We start from the raw sequence: 19658 nt of genomic DNA, 5'->3' as shown, positions 1-19658 counted from the left end.
TGAAGAGGAGGAGAGCTTAGATAGATTTGAAGAGTAGGTAGAACCTCCACTACAACTCTTGAGGAAGTCCACTTAGTAAAGACAAAAACTAGATAGTTATACTCTTGATTGGAGATGTATTTTTGTTTTGATGACTAATACCAATGAGTCTCGAACCATGAAGGAGGCAATGAATATAGGTGATTCTGTGTTTTGGAGAGAAACCATGAATGAGGAGATGGCTACATTGAAGAAGAGTGTCAATTGGGACTTGCAATACTAGAAAGAAGAAAGCCTATTGGATGTAAGTGGGTATTAAAAAAGAAGATTGTTTAGATGGTAGTATTAAAAAGTACAAGGCAAGATTAGTTGAAAAATGATATTTTCAGATTGAGGGGTAGACTTTGGCGAGATTTTTTCTCTGGATGCAAAGTTGATGTCTTTAAGATTTCAGTTATCTATAGCAGCAACTTTTGATTTGGAGATAGAATAGATGAATTTGAAGACAATATCCCTGCATGATGACTTGGAGGAAGAGATTTACATGACATAGCTTGAGCATCATGTGGAAAGAGGTAAAGAAACATTGGTTTATAGATTAAAAATATCTCTATATGGTCTCAAACAGTCCCCTAGGATATGTTACAATACATCTGATTCATTTGTGTTGGGCTTGGGAATTTTGAGATCCAAATCAAATCTTTGTGTTTTGTATAAAAGTAGACTGTGATTGATTCCTTGTTATCACATTGTATGTAGATGGTATATTGATTTTTGGAATTAGTAAAGATGTGATTTGTAATTTGAAGTCTCAACTTTCAGCATAGTTTAACATGAAGGACTTGGGAGCTATAAAGTATTTCTTGGATATGGAGATTGAAAGAGATAGAGAAAATAGAAAACTTTGGTTGGGCCAAAGTAAGTATGTGAACTTTGCGTTGGAAAGATTCAACATTTCAGTTTTTAGATCATAGAGTCTTCTTATTATTAAAAGAGCATTGTCCATCTACAGCTAGTGAGATGGAGGACATGGTCAAACGCCTTATGTTATTGTTGTTGGGAGATTGAGGTATGCTATGGTGTATACAAGACCAAACATTTCCCAAGCAATGGGATTCCTTGGTTGATTCATGGTTAATCCTACATGAGATCATTGGAATTTGGATAAGAGGGTCTTGAAATATTTGCAAGTACCCCTAAGTACTATTTTTGTTACCATGGTGATTCTACAAGGGACTAATATTATGGATATTTGTGGTTTCAATTTGGATAGGAAAAGTTAACATTAAAAGATCAACTAGCACATATGTATTCAGTTTATTTGGTGTTGCTATTAGTTGGATGAGTAAGTGACACATTGTGGTCACTTTGTCCACAATAGAGGTTGAGTACACGGTATCTACTGATTCTTGTAAGGAGATCATTTAGCTTTAGAGATTGTGTTTAGATGTGTGGTTGAGTTGGGGAGCCATCAGAATTCTCTGTGACAATTAAAGAACCATATTTGGCAAAGAACTTTACCATTCATTATAGGACAAAACATATAGATGTCCAATACTATTCTGTTTGTGACATGGTAGAGGATGGAAGGGTGATGCCAAAGAAAGTTGAAGATGCATTGACAAAGCTAGTTAGCACAAAGAAGTTTAGGTAGTGTAGTAAGTCTATGGGCATCTCGGCCCCTAGTAGCTAGTTGATAGCATTGGTATTCCCTTGTAATATCCCCAATAATTTTTTTTTGATTTGGCAATAAGATTTACAAACAAACACCATAACCTGTTAAGGTTAGAGAAATAATCCAAACTGTTGAAAGGGAACCCTTCCACCTTTTGTTCACAGAGAGCCCAATCTGGGAGGGTGAGAGCATACGGTGTTCCGGGGATCGTTAGCACCATAAATCAAACTGAAATTACAATGCACGGGCGACAAGCCAGCCCCTTCTGCTTATCCAGCAGGATAGAAACTGAACTCTTGGCAGTAAACCAGCCAAGGGAAATAACAAGAAACTGAAACTCAATCACTCTACCGCATATTTCAGCGGGAGGACATTACATTAAGCTATCACTCTATTGCATATTTCAGCGGGAGGACAATTGTATAAAACTTATCACTCGGCCACTTATTCAATGGGAGGACTGAGTACATAAACTGAATTACAAAAGCAAAAAGGCGGCTAAGCCAGCCTCTTCCACTTATGCAGTGGGAATTACAAATAAGAACAACAAGAATAATTGATCAGTACTATTGAAACAATCTTACAAAATAGAGATATGAGATAAGATAAGAAGCTTAATGCTGATCTCAAACAATCCACTATCAAAATCACACCACACTTGAACACTACTGCTGTTCTAATTCTGCAAGCTAGAAAACACACTATCCAGCCACTACCAGAAACACCAAAACACTCATAACTTTCTCAAAACTACCCGGAATCACACCAAATAAAATGCAAATGACTAATATAACATAGGCAACCAATCCAATACCTCAAACTCGCAACTTGGAAGCCCCAAATGTGTTGCACGCATCCCAAGGTAAGTCTGAAAATGGAGCTACAGCAGCAAACTTCAATTTGCAACCAAAAATTGTGATGACCACCAAAATCCACGCCAAGATAGGAGAATGATTGTCTTCCCAATACGCTTCCAAAGAGCTGATACCCAGAACGATGCAATCACTTGGTCAAGAGATATGAGCAAACTATGGTTTCAGCAACTTCACGACCAACAACAAGGAAACACTCCAAAATCCACACAAAACTCTCCACAATTTGCAGAACACTCACAAACAACACTGGAATTACAGGAACACAGCTAGGTACTATCTTCCAAGTACGAAACTGAGACTTAGCTAGGAAGCCACACTTCAAAGCTCAGATTTTCAATCGCCAAACCGGCAACATAACAATGCAATTTCATAAGATATCCAAATTGGAGGCCAAGCACCTGTATTTATAGTTTTTTTCCTCTGAAATTCAAATGTAAATGCTCCCAAATTCACCTCACCAATTTGCATTTCATTTCATTCTCACACGGCATCCAAATGACATTTCATTTCATTTCCCAAGGTGGGCGCCCAAGTTGCATTTTAACCAATAATTCAACAAGTTCGAACTTGCCTAAGTCTTCAATAATAACTTAATGCATTCTTCAAATTTCAACGCCTAACTTAGGAAAATATAATATTGATATTAGATAAATATATGTCTTTTCCTAAGTCGCCCAATATATCATTAATCAATAATAAAATAAATAAATATTAAACCTTAGGATAAGGAAATAATATTTAATTAAATCACTTATGACTCCAATACTGATTATCAACAAAATCCAGGATGAAGCTGAGCAATGAAGACCACTGAACTGCTACAAGATCGGGACCCTGTCCAAACTGCTAAAAATAGAATTGCTCAATACTGCCACTTACTAAAAATAGTAAGTAATGAAATACTCCTTCGAAAAACATGATCTTCGCACCCGGAGAAAGAGCTTGGAAAGCTCAGTAAGACAACATCATCCAAACAGCCAAACCCTAACATACTAAAAATAGTAAGTTCTCACTTCACCAAAGAATCAAATGCATGTTATACCACCCTGGAGCTCATGAAAAACCCAGAAGGAAACCATAGACAAAATTGAAGAATTCCCTCATGGTAAACCCTAAAAAGCTCGTGCAAAACTCCACAAAAGTTGGAAACCCTAATTCTCCTTTCCGAATAGCCTACGGGTCTTCGAAATAGGCCAATGGACCATTGAACTAATCACTGTGGAGAAGGGGACATTACAATCCGCCCTTCCCAAAATTGCTTGTCCTCAAGCAATGCCATCACAACTCCCAAAAATTTTAGACTGATCCGCACCAAAGCAAGTACGATCCCAGGGTCCCATGCCCGTGTTAAGAAGAACCCACCATGCCAATACTGCGCCACTCTGATCACATCAATGAAAACATCACTCCCAAACTGCACTAACCTCCCTTGTAGCTCCAAAATGTTACCATCCATGATACTCAAACTGAAAAACCTTGAAGGACTGAAATCAATATCATGCAGCATCTCATGCCCATAAAGCTCTTAGTGATCAATATCAATAAGGCCACTGTCTATCACAAGCCTGGACAATAGGAAATAAATCCTACTCAACTCACGATCAAACTCCACAACATATCTTCCCAAGGTGTCAAGCAGAGCCATGACTGTAAATGTGACTTCTCCAAATCTCCCTGCAAAGATGAAAAAAATCCTTTGCAAGAGCTCAACAACCTCATCCCTATAACTTCGCATGAGTCTACTAGGCCTCAATTGAATTATTCTGATACAACCATGGAGACTTCTGAAATCTCTTATAGTTCCTACTTCAAACACCTCAGAACGATGAACCATAGAGAGAAAAGGTTCATTGTCCCAATCATAAGTAGAAGAGAGGGCATAAGAATAACCACTAGTTAGAGCTTCAACACTTACCATACACAGATATTGATAGCCCCAACTCGCCATACCTCTCATTTGAGACCATAAACCCGTTCTGCCAAGAGACTGTGAAGTCTGAAAAAGAGTACACCAACAGCCCACCAAGTCTGAAATGATTGACTTGAGATCTGATTTCAGGGAAATCAGCATCCAAGAAGATGAACAACTGCTGCAACATAGGAAATCGTCATCCAAAACAACACATTTGCTCACGTCCAAGGCTGGAAATATCTTCTCTAGTGACTCCAACTCCGCATGGAACCATCCTTTGCTCAAAATATCTTCCCAATCCACTAGTTGGTAAGCAAAAGGAACCATCAAATGGTTGGTAAAGAAGGGAACAACACCATCAAGTCTGAAAATTTGTTCCTTATCCCTCCAAAGATCCTTCTTTCCAAATGTAATAAGCTCCATTAGACCATGTTGATGATCTCAAGCCTAGACACCCAACTGACAGTGATCTTCAACATACTGAAAAGAAAACTCCAAACATCCCCAAGTGCTAATAAGAACCAAGAGCATACTTAAGAAATTGATGTCTCCTCTAGCAACCCCTTGAAGCCTAACCATGAAATCTTCAACAACATTGGAGTATGGAACAAGTGTTGCCCTCAAATCCAACTCCCAAAATGGACTAGTATGAGCCTTAATATTATTCAACCCAAGAAATGGGTTATTAAGCATGCAATCACCACGTTCTAGTCCTTTCTCCCCTACTTTGTTAGTAACAATTCTGAAATCTTCACTCCTTGTTGCTGCAATGAAACCTTGGACGATTTCTAAACTATGTTTAGACAACATCTTGATGCCAAAGATGTTGAAATCATCCAGCACAAAGAGAGGGTTGTCAAGAACTTGGAAGCCATCCCTTTCTTTTTGCTCACTTCCATCTTGCTGATCCAAATCTGCACATGCAACCTTTGTTTTTCTTGTGAAGTTCTCAAGATTAAACTCTTCTTGAAGACTATCAAGCTCACCAATAACTTGCTTGATTTCTTCATATCTTTGTGCATTCTCTTGCTCCCTGAAAAGTTTGAAATCAGCAAACTGGTCTTCTAACTCCATTAGAGCCAATTGAGTATTTCCTAACATGTCCTTTGTTGACTCAAGCTCAAGAGTAAGCTCTTCAACTTTCCTCTCTTCCCCTTGGAATGCACTAGTGGTCTTCCTTGCAAGTTCAAAGGCATAATCTCGATCTTTAATCAAGTGTATGTAATCTGATTTCAATATTTCCAAAGACTCTTTCATAAGTTGCAGATTAGGGAGAGTAACTTCATCCTTAACCCCTTTCTGTCTCTCATCCATTTGAGCCTTCCAATAGAGTTCTTCAATCAAACTATGTGTGTGATCAAATTGGGATAGAGCTTGTATTTCTTTTTCAACAGACACCTTGAATTGACCATCCCACTCATAAGAATGCAGAGATGGTGTACTGTAGATAGGCAACAAGAAAAAAACATAACTTTGTTTCTTGCAATCGCTGCCCCCATAGCTGCTCCAAGACTCTCGTCTAACTCCACCAACTAGCTGCAATTGCTCAATATCATGAAGAGGATCAAATTCTACTAAATCTTCAGCTTTTTGCTTACTACCAACTTCATGAATAGGTGAATCAGATTTGCATTTTAGAACCTCTTTAAACTTTCCATCATCAAAAACCATATGGTCCTCTAACTCTACAACACAATCTGCTTTTTGAGCTTCATCAAGATCAAAGGTAAATTCATCCCACACAGGTTCCTTGTCATCGCTAGGTGCCATCATACCCGGATCCCAAGTGCTAAAGGGCTGATTACTTTGTTTAGTTAAAAAGTGCTCACCATAGCTCCAAGTATCCTCCAACTTAGATCTTGAATCTTCTCTTAGTTTCCACTTCCACACATTGCTATTCTCACCAAGAGCAATGCTAGAACCAAGTAATGTTCCATCTTCCCACTCAAACAGTGGATTGTCATATGTTTTCACTTTACCCATCTCAAAAAATGGGTTATCAACAATCTGAAAAGTATTTCCTTTTTTCAACTTAGACCAACAATCCTGCTGTCCTAAATCTGAAAATTCCAATTTAGGACATTGCTCAAAGACTTTCAGAATTTGGTCAAGCTCATTCTTCAAACTATGAGTCTCAACACCATTGTTCTGAAATGCAATTTCTGATTGGTCCTCTAAATCTGCCCCTTGAATGTCATTGTTTTGGCATATTTTAAACTCACAAAATAGGACAGCCTCTTGGTCATTAGGAACCTCATCATTAGCTACAATATTTTCAGCTTCATAACATGAATCTCCATCCAACAATCTGTTAACCTTTTCCTCTTGTTTAATATCTTCAATTTTCATCTGCTCTTCCTCTAGAAGCACATGAGTGCATTCAACACTGTCATTAGCTCCATAAGAAACATTAAGAGATTCATCATGCACAACCTCAAATATTGTTTTTTCTTCTTCTTGAATGACAACCTCATCAATGGTAGGTGCATGCATCACCAAAGAGTTTTCATGAAGCACTGTCTCAAAGTTAGGTGTCAAAACACCAACTCCATCATTTGTCTTTGTATTAAAGATATTGTTTTCAGACTCTTCCTTATGTTTGGATTTTGCAAGAACCTTTACGAACCCCATTTTAATATCTGGATCCTTCATCAAATTAATCAATCCTTGCACTAACTCACAAATAGACTTATCTATAGTAGACATTCTTCCAAACTCTAATATGCAACCCCAAAACAAATCACGAACCAACAGGATGGCAAGGAGAACTTGTGCTCTGATGAATTGAACACACAAGCTGGCAGGAAAACCAGCTCTGATACCACTGTAATATCCCCAATAATTTTTTTCACAAAGTTACATTCAACACAACACTTGTTAATTTTAGGAAATGAAAACCAAATGCTGTTGAAAGGGAACCCTTCCACCTTTTGTTCACCGAGAGCCTAATCTAGGAGGGTGAGAGCATACGGTGTTCCAGGGATCGTTAGCACCATAAATCAAACTGAAATTACAATGCACGGGCGGCAAGCAAACCCCTTTTGCTTATCAAGCAAGATAGAAACCGAACTCTTGGCAGTAAACCAGCCAAGGGAAATAACAAGAACTGAAACTCAATCACTCTACCGCATATTTCAGCAGGAGGACATTACATTAAGCTATCACTCTACCGCATATTTCAGCGGGAGGACAATTGCATAAAACTTATCACTCGACCACTTATTCAGTGGGAGGACTAAGTACATAAACTGAATTACAAAGCAAGAAGGCGGCTAAGCCAGCCTCTTCCACTTATGCAGTGGGAATTACAAATAAGAACAGCAAGAATGATTGATCAGTACTATTGAAACAATCTTACAAAATAGAGATATGAGATAAGATAAGAAGCTTAATGCTGATCTCAAACAATCCACTATCAAAATCACACCACACTTGAACATTACTGCTGTTCTAATTCTGCAAGCTAGAAAACACACTATCCAACCACTACCGGAAACACCAAAACACTCATAACTTTCTCAAAACTACCCGGAATCACACCAAATAAAATGCAAATGACTAATATAACATAGGCAACCAACCTAATATCTCAAACTCGCAACTTGGAAGCTCCAAATGTGTTGCATGCATCCCAAGGTAAGTCTGAAAATGGCGCTACAGCAGCAAACTTCGATTTGCAACCAAAAATTGTGATGACCACCAAAATCCATGCCAAGATAGGAGAATGATTGTCTTCCCAATACGCTTCCAAATAGCCGATACCCAGAACGATGCAATCACTTGGTCAAGAGATGTGAGCAAACTATGGTTTCAGCAACTCCGCGACCAGCAATAAGGAAACACTCCAAAATCCACACAAAACTCTCCACTATTTGCAGAACACTCACAAACAACACTGGAATTACAGGAACACAGCTAGGTACTATCTTCCAAGTACGAAACTGAGACTTAACTAGGAAGCCACACTTCGAAGCTCAAATTTTCAATCGCCAAACCAGCACCATAACAATGCAATTTCATAAGATATCCAAATGGGAGGCCAAGCACCTGTATTTATAGTTTTTTTCCTCTGAACTTCAAATGTAAATGCTCCCAAATTCACCTCACCAATTTGCATTTCATTTCACTCTCACATGGCATCCAAATGACATTTCATTTCATTTCCCAAGGTGGGCGCCCAAGTTGCATTTTAACCAATAATTCAACAAGTTCGAACTTGCCTAAGTCTTCAATAATAACTTAATGCATTCTTCAAATTTCAACGCCTAACTTAGGAAAATATAACATTGATATTAGATAAATATATGTATTTTCCTAAGTCGCCCAATATATCTTTAATCAGTAAGAAAATAAATAAATATTAAACCTTAGGATAAGGAAATAATATTTAATTAAATCACTTATGACTCCAATACTGATTATCAACAAAATCCAGGATGAAGCTGAGCAATGAAGACCACTGAACTGCTACAGGATCGGGACCCTGTCCAAACTACTAAAAATAGAATTGCTCAATATTGCCACTTACTAAAAATAGTAAGTCATGAAATACTCCTTCGAAAAACATGATCTTCGCACTCGGAGAAAGAGCTTGGAAAGCTCAGTAAGACAACATCATCCAAACAACCAAACCCTAACTTACTAAAAATAGTAAGTTCTTCACCAAAGAATCAAATGCATGTTATACCACCTTGGAGCTCATGAAAAACCTAGAAGGAAACCATAGACAGAATTGAAGAATTCCCTCATGGTAAACCCTAAAAAGCCCGTGCAGAACTCCACAAAAGTTGGAAACCCTAATTCTCCTTTCCGAATAGCCTATGGGTCTCCGAAATAGGCCAATGGGCCACTGAACTAATCACTGTGGAGAAGGGGACATTACATCCCTTTTCTCTTGCAAGGTGTTAAACAAGTGGGAGAATGTTAGGAAAAGTGTCTAAACCTTGCATTCCACTGTTAAGAACAAAAACTACAATTTTGGTCTACAAAACACAAAAATACAATTTTCAAGTCTCTAGAGATTGATCTTGGCCCTAAAATGTTGAAATGGGCCTTAAGAAAAGCAAGTTGGTTTCGACAACAAGGATCTTTTTAAGATCTTCAATTTTAAAAAAGAACGGGCTTAATCGGCTTCCTAAATCAAAAGTTATGGCCCATAAATTTGGGCCTCCCAAATTTAAAATGTAAGAGCATCTATGATGCATAAGAGAGTTGTAAGAGGGAGTTATACTTGTTGACCAATCTAAGATCCATGTTATAAAACATCATAATGCATGTTTGAATGTAGATAATGGAGCCAAAATGGATTGCCCAAGATGGTGAGTGGATTATGATGAACATGTAAGCAATGTAAGGAATATGTTATTTTTTAGCTTGTGGAATCATCTTGGGATTGAGCACCACATTTTGGGTGGTTTTAGCTTATGCCTTCCTAATTACCATTCGATAGTTTCATGAATTACTTCTCCTATTTATTGGGTGCTTGAGAAGGAGGTTGCATGGTGAATTTTTAAGTACTGTTATGCTGCGATAATTGCTCTAGATCTCTTGTTGCTGATACCCTCAAAAGCTTAGACTCTGCAACTGTATTGTAACTATTGATTACTGAATAATACAACGAGTTTCTTTAAAATGTGATTTTTCTTCCGAAGGGATTTCTCCTTGTAAATCACTTTGTTATGGTATATTGCTTTTATGTTTATTTTCTTGTATCTGTGATTCTGTATGATCAATTTAATTTTGCACATATCTCCTCTCATTTATTAGTGTAGGAAGCATATTTTGCACCTTTGCTTCTTTTCATTTTCATCGGTTACATGATTTGGTTTGTTAGTAGTTTTATGGGTAATTCTTATATTTCAATCTAGATTCTTTAGTATGCAATAATCTAGAAAATCTGAAATGCATGGACACAATATTGGGGAATAGATTGAAGGGATTGCAGCCCAATTGGTGAGGATGATGGTGTGTCATATCATGCTGCAAAGTACAAATCCTTGGAGGTATTATGAGGATAAGGTTTGATCCTTGGGTTATTTTGATGGAATGGATCTCCATAGTCATGGCAGCTTGGTCAAAGGAGACTCCTGATGTAGATGTATGCATACTCGACATGTTACAATCAGCTACTCGAGGGTGGAGATGCAGATATCTTGTAACTGATTGTATCCATCAAATTTTCTTTTGTTGAATAGAGCCTAGCAATGTGTGGGAATGGTCAAAATATTTTGGTGAGGAACTCTAGTAAGTAGGAAAATTTGAGATAATAGTGTCATCAAATCAGAGAAACGAGACTCGCCCGAAATCGCCCAAACTCGGCGAGTCCGAGTCCGAGTCAGGCCAAACGAGTCCCAAGGGCTCGGACTCGGACTCGGCCGAGTCTGGACAGTAAACTCGCCAGACTCGCCGAGTTGGCGATTTTGGCTCAAAATCGCCAGACTCAGCGAGTCCTGAGCCCCAGACTCGGCTATTGGCTGGGTTAATAAAATGACAAAAAAAAAAACATTTTAAAAAGTTTTTTTAAAAAGTAATAAGTTTTTTTGGAAGGGCGAAATTTGACATTTTGGTCTCTCCGTCAGGATTATTTTATGGAATATAACATTTAAGTATAAGTCTTCTTTCTTATACTTTAAGTTATATTCCATATATACTGTCAGGATGTTTGAGAGTGGTTTCGGGCCTCCAGGAGTTATATTGCAAAATCTAGTTTTTGGACGATTCTTCAGTTTTCTAGACTTAGTCAAATTTCAGGATCAGGACATTCCAGACTTAGCCAAATTTTAGGGCATTTGAAGATCAGGATGACATTCCAGACTTTATCACTCACCAACTTGACCTAGCTTGGACCTTCAAGAATGATACTCACTCACCAAGCAAGACCCAATTAGCAACAAGAGCAAAACCAGGCCCTAAGGAAGACTCTCAAAGAAACCCTAATTCAGACTTGTAATAAGCTTTTTTGGCCTCGCGGGGCGTTGCCCCTCGACCTCGCCCTGTATCGCGACAGGGAGCGCGCAAGGGGCGCTGCCCCTTGACCCCACCTTGGGGGCGCTGCCCCCAAACCCCCGTCGAAAAATATGGGGAAACTGCGTCGATAGAAGTAGAGAAAATTTAACCTCCGAGTTTGACATTGATTGGATCGACCAGGTAGATATAGAGGTTGAGACTGTAGCCATGGCAGAGGAGGAGCGGAGAGCACGAGCACAGACAGGAGATTCAGAGGCAGATAGTGACACGGATGTTCTTGATGTTGGTGAGCATGGCATGGTGTCACGGGGAGCGGCTATGGCAGTCGAATCATCCAGGACCTACCTTAGACGCCTTCGCAGGGGGCTGGGGCCGGAGGGTGCAGGCTCCTCTAAGCCATAGACTTGTAGTTGTATTTACCTTTGGTATTTGTATGAAACATTTGATGATGATCATATGATGACATGGATTTTTTATTCCATGAGTTTTGTAATATTGTATACATTTGACAATATTTATATATCTATGTTTGTTATTTTCTTCAGCTACAATTTGCGTTTATGCTAATGTGATTGATGTATACTATGTATGTAATCAAATGAGCCGAGTTTGATGATGTTATTGTGTCTTTAAGGTGTATTCAATAAAGGGTGTCTGAAACAAGTTTTAAATATTTAAAAATCTCTAAATTTCTTGAGTTTTTCACTAACTCGAGTCCAGCCGAGTCTGGAGCCGAGTCTGACGCCGAGTCCCGAGTCCGAGTCCGAGTTGGCCTTGCCGAGTCCGAGCCGAGTCCGAGTCCCGTTTCTTTGCATCAAATACATCAATTATGAGCAAAGAAAGCATTACAGCCACATGCTGTAGATTTTCAAATCGCAGCCCATACATGTCCTTAGGTTTATTGGTCTAGAGTTTCCATATGCTGCCAAGACCAAATTGTGGGCAATGGAAGTGACTAAATTTGGGGTGATATAACATTGTAATACAATTTGTCAGTCTAGAATGTCATAAATGACATCAGTCGACTAACTATAAAAATATTAAGTAACCAGGTTATGAAGATAAAATGTCTTCAAGGATTGCTTACTAGGGTTTTTAATGAAGTAAATAAAGATAGTCATTTTTAAAGATAAGAGATTTGATTCGTAATTTAATTAGCAAGTAGTATCTTACACGAGAGATGTTGACAATACTCAGAGGAAGAATAGGGTTCCTTTTAGTTTTTTTAAATATTTGATTATCTACTTACAGTTTTTTCCAAACAATTAATTCATAAAATATTTTGGAGTTCTGCAGAGTAGATTGATGTGCTGTGTGTGGAAAAGAGGTTTCGGATGCTATTCAATGATTGTGAAATAAAATTCATTCCTTGAACGTGCTAGAGACCAGGAATAGAATTCAAGAAGCAGTTCAATTACATGGTCATGATCATAGCCAATTTGTTTGAGAGAGTTATGAGTGATAGAGAAGGTACGGGAGGGGTGTTCCAAAGGTTTAATTGAATCATGAACATTTTTCAAGAGAAGATAGACACATTTGTTTTATTCCAATCATAAATTTATTGTTAGGGTATATTCCAAGAGAATAGACTCATTGAAATGTGGAAAACCAAGGTAACTTGCAGTTCTGAAAGTTGCGATGCTATTGCAGAAACTATTTCTAGCAGGTTGGAAATCCTCTTTTGGGATCCTGGAACATCACCCATTGTAAAATCTATGCAAACTCCTAGAGGAGGGCTGAAAACTTGCAGAAATGTTTTCAACAGTCTCTGTAGCTCCACTTTAACTCTGTTTTCTTCTCTGTTTTACTAAAAGCTGAACCAAACTGTCAATCTAAGATGTTTTGGGAAGTTTGTGAACCTCTTAGCAAGGGTCTTCCATTTCTTCTTGATTCCCTGTTTTATGTTATTTCCTTTTAACTTCATCCCAAATTCTCCACTGTTTCCTGACCTAGTAATGCTCACTTTCCATAAAGATGTTTCCATGCACTCATTTCTGATTCTAGGCTTAACATATAAATTAGCGAATAAATTTTAAAGGAAATGTTACAAAACTATTTTCTTGTAAGCAGGTATGAACCATATTCCATACCATGATAGGAACCAAAGAAAGAAGAAATCCCATTTTACTCAAAACTCAAACTAGTCTAGGTCATGCATATGAATTCCATTCCCTGATTGACTGTCAATCCATGTTTCCAATGACTTTAAAGAATTTTTAAAATTTTCATTCATAAACATCCTCAATATGCATTGAATTTAATCTGGTCTCAAATTTTGAACATGATATATATCTATTTAATTAGAAAAATAGTAGATGACAAGGGTCACTGGCACAACACTCCCACTAATTAGGCTTACATATCTTAAGTGAATGTTTTATGGTTGCTCGTGTATAGATATCTACTTCCTTTAAGTGACCTCCATGAAGTTTTGTTACTCCAAACTATGAAATACTAAAATATCTGTCATCAAATGTCAACATAAGTTCCAATCTCTCTCTCTCTCTCTCTCTCTCTCTCTCTGGGATCTATTATGTGGACATCATGAAGTTTTTGAGTCTCAATTATTAGAGCTTTTTGACTTTGACTCAGGCAGAGTTAGCAATTGCTGGAGTTTCTGGAGGTGGTGCTGGGATTCTTGCAGCAGCTAATACAGTCATCAGCACATTTGCTCTTGTGTTTGTTGCAGAATGGGGTGATAAATCCTTTTTTTCTACAATTGGTGAATTCATCAAGCCTTGTTTTTTGTAATGTGACCTTTTATATCATCACACTTTTTTCACACTAGTAAAGATTATTTCTTTCAGATGGATCTAACTGTCTTTGTCTGTAATCGCAATCACAGCTCTTGCAGCTGCATCTTCCCCACTTGGAGTTGTTGGAGGTGCAGTAGCAGGCCATGGTGTTGCTACCTTGGTACTTCAATCACTCTAATAGGTGTTTTATTGCAAATAATTGAATGAATATCTACTATGATTTTGCAATGAACATTCTAAATGCATATGGATGTCAGAATAAAGTTTAACACAAAAACATTTTATCATTTTTGTTGTATTTATCATTATTAGGTATAATACACATCTGATCCTTATTCTAGTATCATATTAAAATAACTAGCAGTAATGATGCAAAAATGAGGTATAAGCTTCATTTAAGAAATCATGATTTGAAGATTAATGGGAAAGGATCTTGGTTTAAGTTGGTCCTCAATTTACTCAGAAATTCCAATCAGATCTACATTGACCAAAATCTTTCCATTGGAAGATTCAAGTGCTTGAGCAAAGTCTGTTTTATGGTTCACAGAAAAGGCAGATCATGAGATGTTGATATTTTCTGTCAACTGTTATTACCTTCACTGCACTTAATATTACATAGTAATTTAAATCAGTTATACTCCAAGATTTCTATTAGAGGGCGCTTATAAAATGTTTCCCAAAGAGATTAGGAAATGCGCCAGCTATTGTCTTACATTCACACAGGATCTTTTCCAGTATTTTATACATATGAAGTTTGTCAAGGAGTACTACATGGCAGGTTAGACGTTGGTTATTTCACAAAGTCTTATTCAATCAAATGGGTCCAGTGAACTTCTCACCACTTGGCACCCAAGAATTCCTGCACCTTCAATTTCTTGTGACTATTGATTCAATCCATTGTACTATTATTTGAGAGGCATCCATAAATTGAGCATGCTGAAAATTAATTTGTCTTTTGACCTTTAGTTGGATGCCTTGTGCACAGATACCCTTGTTATGTCTCTGAGAAGATAAGTTGCAATGCGTGATTACATGTTGTAAAGTGTCTTTCCCTCCAAATCCTCACATCTTAGATGGAAAGTAATGTTTATCTTACAAGACCACACAATTTACAGATGTATGAAACCTATAGCCTCCAAGAAGTGATTCCTGTAAAATTTCAACTGGAACTGAGTATGTTTCAAGTCTGACGAATAATTTACCAATCCAATGAATGAAAAAGGGACCTCCTTTATAGTTAAGAATAAGTGGGATTTTTGGATAGACTTATAGGACCTTTGTTTATGTATATATGGACTCACCTTTATATCAACTTTTGATTAGGTTCTAAAGAATTTGTTCAATACTTAATGAATATAATTGCATCATAGCATCTGAGTGTGAAGTCTTTGTACTCAACATTAAGATAGATCACAGCAAGGATACCCTGGAACTAAAAATATATAGCGAAGATCAATAACTTGGACTTGACTGTCAGACTTTTCTAAAAGCTGATCCACAGAAAAACATCAAGTTTCTTTTAGGGATTCAAATTTCAAATATAATAAAATTTTAAATTGACCTGGAAGTGAGAGACCTAAAAGTTTAATCCAAATGCAAATTGGTCATCCTAGAAGAGTATATTTAACAGTGCAAGCTCTTCATTTTAACAACTGTAGATAATGTTATCACAGGGAGCACTGGTGGTAATTACACCATCTTATCGTGAGAACACACCCTGGACCTCTTATAGATTTAGCCTATAAATGTTTTTCCAGTTTGGATTCATTCCTTTTAGTTAGGAGCTTGCATTTTTTTAGTGCTGATTAAGCCATTGGGGTTCTCTCCTTGATATTTCAATATGTATTTTTTCAACCCATTGATTCCTTGAAAGAATCGAGAGCCATAGACCAAATACAAATTGATTGCACTACAGGAGTACATATAGGGGCAAGAGTCCCTTTTCATCATTTTTAGTTTGGAAAACATCTAATTAACTTCATTTAATAAACCGTTAATTTTATTTCTGTGTTATCACAGGAAGAAAGCCTATCAGGTTTTGAATCTGAGCCATCCTGATAGTAAATTCTCTATCTTACTGCTAGACCACAACCTGGAATCTCTATTGCTCTTTCTTTTTTAGGATTAACAGGTTTGGGTTTAGCTCCTTTAGTTAGAGTGTTGCACTGTCGAAGTGTTATTTTCAGCTTGTTTAAACACTTCTTGCTATTAATACCTGTTGTAATTTTGCATTCCATTCAGCTATCTATTAATGAATGGACATGAACAGATTTCCTTTATGTCTCTCCAAGTGCATGATTCAAAGACAATATTAGACAAGAATTAGTCTAATCTTGCAGGGGAGGTTTAGTTATACTTTCTTCAGGAATTCTTTGTCAATACTTTCAGGTTTGGGAGCCTCAAATAACTGTTGCCTTCAAAGTTTGAACAGCTTATAAATTTAATGTAGTAGGATTGCAGCCTATAGGTGGAGGAACTTCTACATTCTGATGTATAATTCTTAGTCTTACTACAACTTCCTTAAACGTGTCAAGCTTATATTGGAATTTTCTGTTATAATCAGCATATGAAAATTATTAATTGATGTTTTGGATCTCAATACTTGATCCATCTTCTTGGGCATAAAGGTTGAAGCCAATGCTTGTGTCAAGTTCATGTGTTGTTTCTACTATGACAGGAATTCAAGAGATTTAAATTCTTTTATTTTTATGTAATTGTCTAATAATGGTTATTAAAATTCCAGAAGTATCTGTTTAAAGGAAATCATGAGATGCAATCGCAAGTTTGTAAGTCAAATGTATCTGTAAGCATATGATTGAATTTATTTATTGATTGGTGGTTGATTTGCATTAGATTCCTCATTCCTGTGTATAGTTCATACACAGTTTCTTCGATTTCTGTTGATAGTACATAGAAGCAATAGTCTGCAAAAAATCACGATTATACCCAATTAATCTTGAATCCTGGAGCCAGCCGATTTATTCCCCGAAAAAATCTTGATTCACAAAAAACTCGTTGAGCAATCGTTGACTCAATTTTGAATGACTTTTTGTATTTAAATAATGTTAAAAACCCCCAAAAATGGCAAAAAAGTGAAAAAAAATCATTGTAAAAACTTGCAAAACCCTAGAAAAACTCATGAAATTATTGAATTGCTTAGAAATAGGGTTGATCTAAGACGGAATCAGAGTCAATGTGAAAATAAACATTGAAAAAAATTGTTATTTTGCCCCTTAGTTTTCTTTCTGACCTCCGAAAATCCCTAAATAAAGGAATGGGAGGAGCAATGGCAGTCATCAACTGAATTTGAAAGGACCTCAATCATCCTAAATTGTGATGTGCGTATGAGATAGTATCAAAGCAGCTGGAAAATCTTCTCTAAATTGCGGCTTCAATATGACTCAAGCTCTCTACACACCCTAGCCCATGGATTTTGATGTGAACAAGTATATAATTAATATTGTACACTTGCATTGAAATTAATACTATTATGCACTATTATAGATGAAATTTTGACAAGGAAGGAGCGAACCCCGATAGTTTATAATTAATACTATAAAGTAGTTTTAAAATTTAAACTATTATAGACTATGAATATTTATTAATAGTTATATAATAAACTATAAATAAAAAATAATGTAAAATTAAAAATTTATAATGTGCATAGTTAATTTTTAATATAATATATAATATATCTATTTTTTTGATGGAGGAAACTCGAGTTTTAGCTTAGTTTGATCCTAGAGAAACCACTGATAGAGGATCTCTTCCCATGAGGCCATTTTCGGGGGGTCATCATTCCCCACGCTTGTTCAAACCCATGAGATCAACAATCCAACAAAGGCAGAAAGCCCATGAGTTCAATGTCCCAATAGGGGTTTGAACCTTGGTCGTTGCCTCACCAATGGAGTGTTTCTACCACAACACTAAATATCCAAAGACATATATAATATATATACATATTGATGTATAATTTTTGCTCAAACAAAGACATACAATTCATTATCTTAGCAATATATCCAAATTGCTCCACGAAATAAATTTGAATGACAACAAACAAGCTTACATACTTGTAATAAAACAACTTCCAACACAATCATTAAAATTTGTCTCTACCTAAAATAGTAGTTGCAAGCTAGGTATTGCCAAAGTCAGTGCCTTGCTAATCTTTTACTTCAGCTAAACAAATGCCTTTTGTTGAATTCTACCCCATATAAAAGACTTACCAATTGCCATTAGGGAATATAAAGCATTGCAACTATGGAATTGATGAGGGCAGAACCCAAGACTTAGAAAAAACACAACAATAGACAACAAAAGATTTATTTATTATTTATTGAAATATATTTTCAATACAAGTAATTACAATCAAGAGGATTAAATCCTCACAGGCTGCAACACATTACAGCTTACACAATATCTGGAAAATTCTTTTTCTCACAATCCAACTTTACCTTCCCCAAAAACTGCTACAAGTTTCCCGAAATGGGTCCTAAATAGCCTCCCTACGGTTTGGAGCCAAAAATACAATTTGAAATTTAAAAGGTCTAGTGCCAAAACTTGAAATCTGAAATTTTGAATTTGAGCCAAATTTGAAAACTGGTAACTTTCCAAAAAGTTGTCCAACTTTCGAAACCAATAACTTTTGATCTGGTTGTTTGATTGGCGTGCAGTTTGAAGAGTTGGAAAGCTCTTGGAGTAAAGTATGCACTAAGAATGGCTTTGCCAATTCCTACCATTTCTAGGGCTGTATGGAACTGTTTAGTGCCTCAAATCTGACTCGAAAGAGATTTCAGGGGATTTTTGGGGAACTGAAACCTAAATAAATTTCAAACCGTAAATGATTTTAGCTTGATTCTTTCTCCAAAGTGCTTATTTTTCTGTTCTAAAGCTTCCCACAACCACAAATTTTTATCTCCATCTGCCTTTAAATTGATACTTTCTAAAAAAAGCAAGTTGACTAGAAAAAGCAGCAAAGCAATTCTAAAAGTTGGAATTTCTTATTTGCCCAAATGGGTATCCAGAAATACAAAAACATGGAAAGAAAAACTAATAGAAGGCAATTTTTTTTGGGTGATGTAGGATTGCCCTTACACCACTGGATGCTCCTACATCAAACACCCAGGGTAGTTTGAGAAGTGACCCTGTCACGTCTCAGTTGGTTGAGGAAAACCCAAATGATCAACCTCTACCTTAGACAACCATGATGAATCTTCTGCAAATCTTCCTTTCCACTTCACCAAATATTCCTTGTACTGTCTATTTCTGGTACTCCTTCCCACACGACTATCCAAGATTGCTTAAATTTCCTTCTCTAAAGTAGATTCAAGGATTTTACATTGTTCTATTGCTGGTCCCTCCTTTGTGCCACCTTCATGATATTTTGTTAAATTTGCAATGTTGAATATGGGAAATATTGATTCCGTCCAGCAACTCTACCTCATATGTGTTCCCTAAATCATGCTTCTTCAAAATCCTATAGGGACCAAACTTTT

General features: G+C 36.8%; 1 protein-coding gene across 7 annotated transcripts in view; it reads left to right on the top strand.

Annotated features, from left to right (window-relative positions):
- The window catches only part of LOC131039972 (protein PAM71, chloroplastic), a 185426-nt gene that overhangs the window by 123091 nt on the left and 42677 nt on the right, over window positions 1–19658 (top strand). For 4 of the 7 annotated variants that reach the window (XM_057972828.2, XM_057972824.2, XM_057972829.2 and 1 more), the window contains 2 exons: window positions 14000–14129; window positions 14253–14323. The exons of 1 other annotated variant lie outside the window; for it this stretch is intronic. In XM_057972828.2, coding sequence (XP_057828811.1) covers window positions 14000–14129; window positions 14253–14323 — 201 coding nt within the window. Of the gene's footprint in view, window positions 1–13999; window positions 14130–14252; window positions 14345–19658 lie in introns of all 7 variants that reach the window. 2 more of the 7 variants (XR_009104740.2, XM_057972825.2) reach the window with 2 other exon arrangements.

This window comes from Cryptomeria japonica, chromosome 9, assembly GCF_030272615.1.
Source record: "Cryptomeria japonica chromosome 9, Sugi_1.0, whole genome shotgun sequence".
Lineage (NCBI taxonomy): Eukaryota > Viridiplantae > Streptophyta > Pinopsida > Cupressales > Cupressaceae > Cryptomeria > Cryptomeria japonica.
The sequence above is the reverse complement of the archived record's forward strand: the minus strand, read 5'-3'. Positions and strand labels throughout refer to the sequence as shown.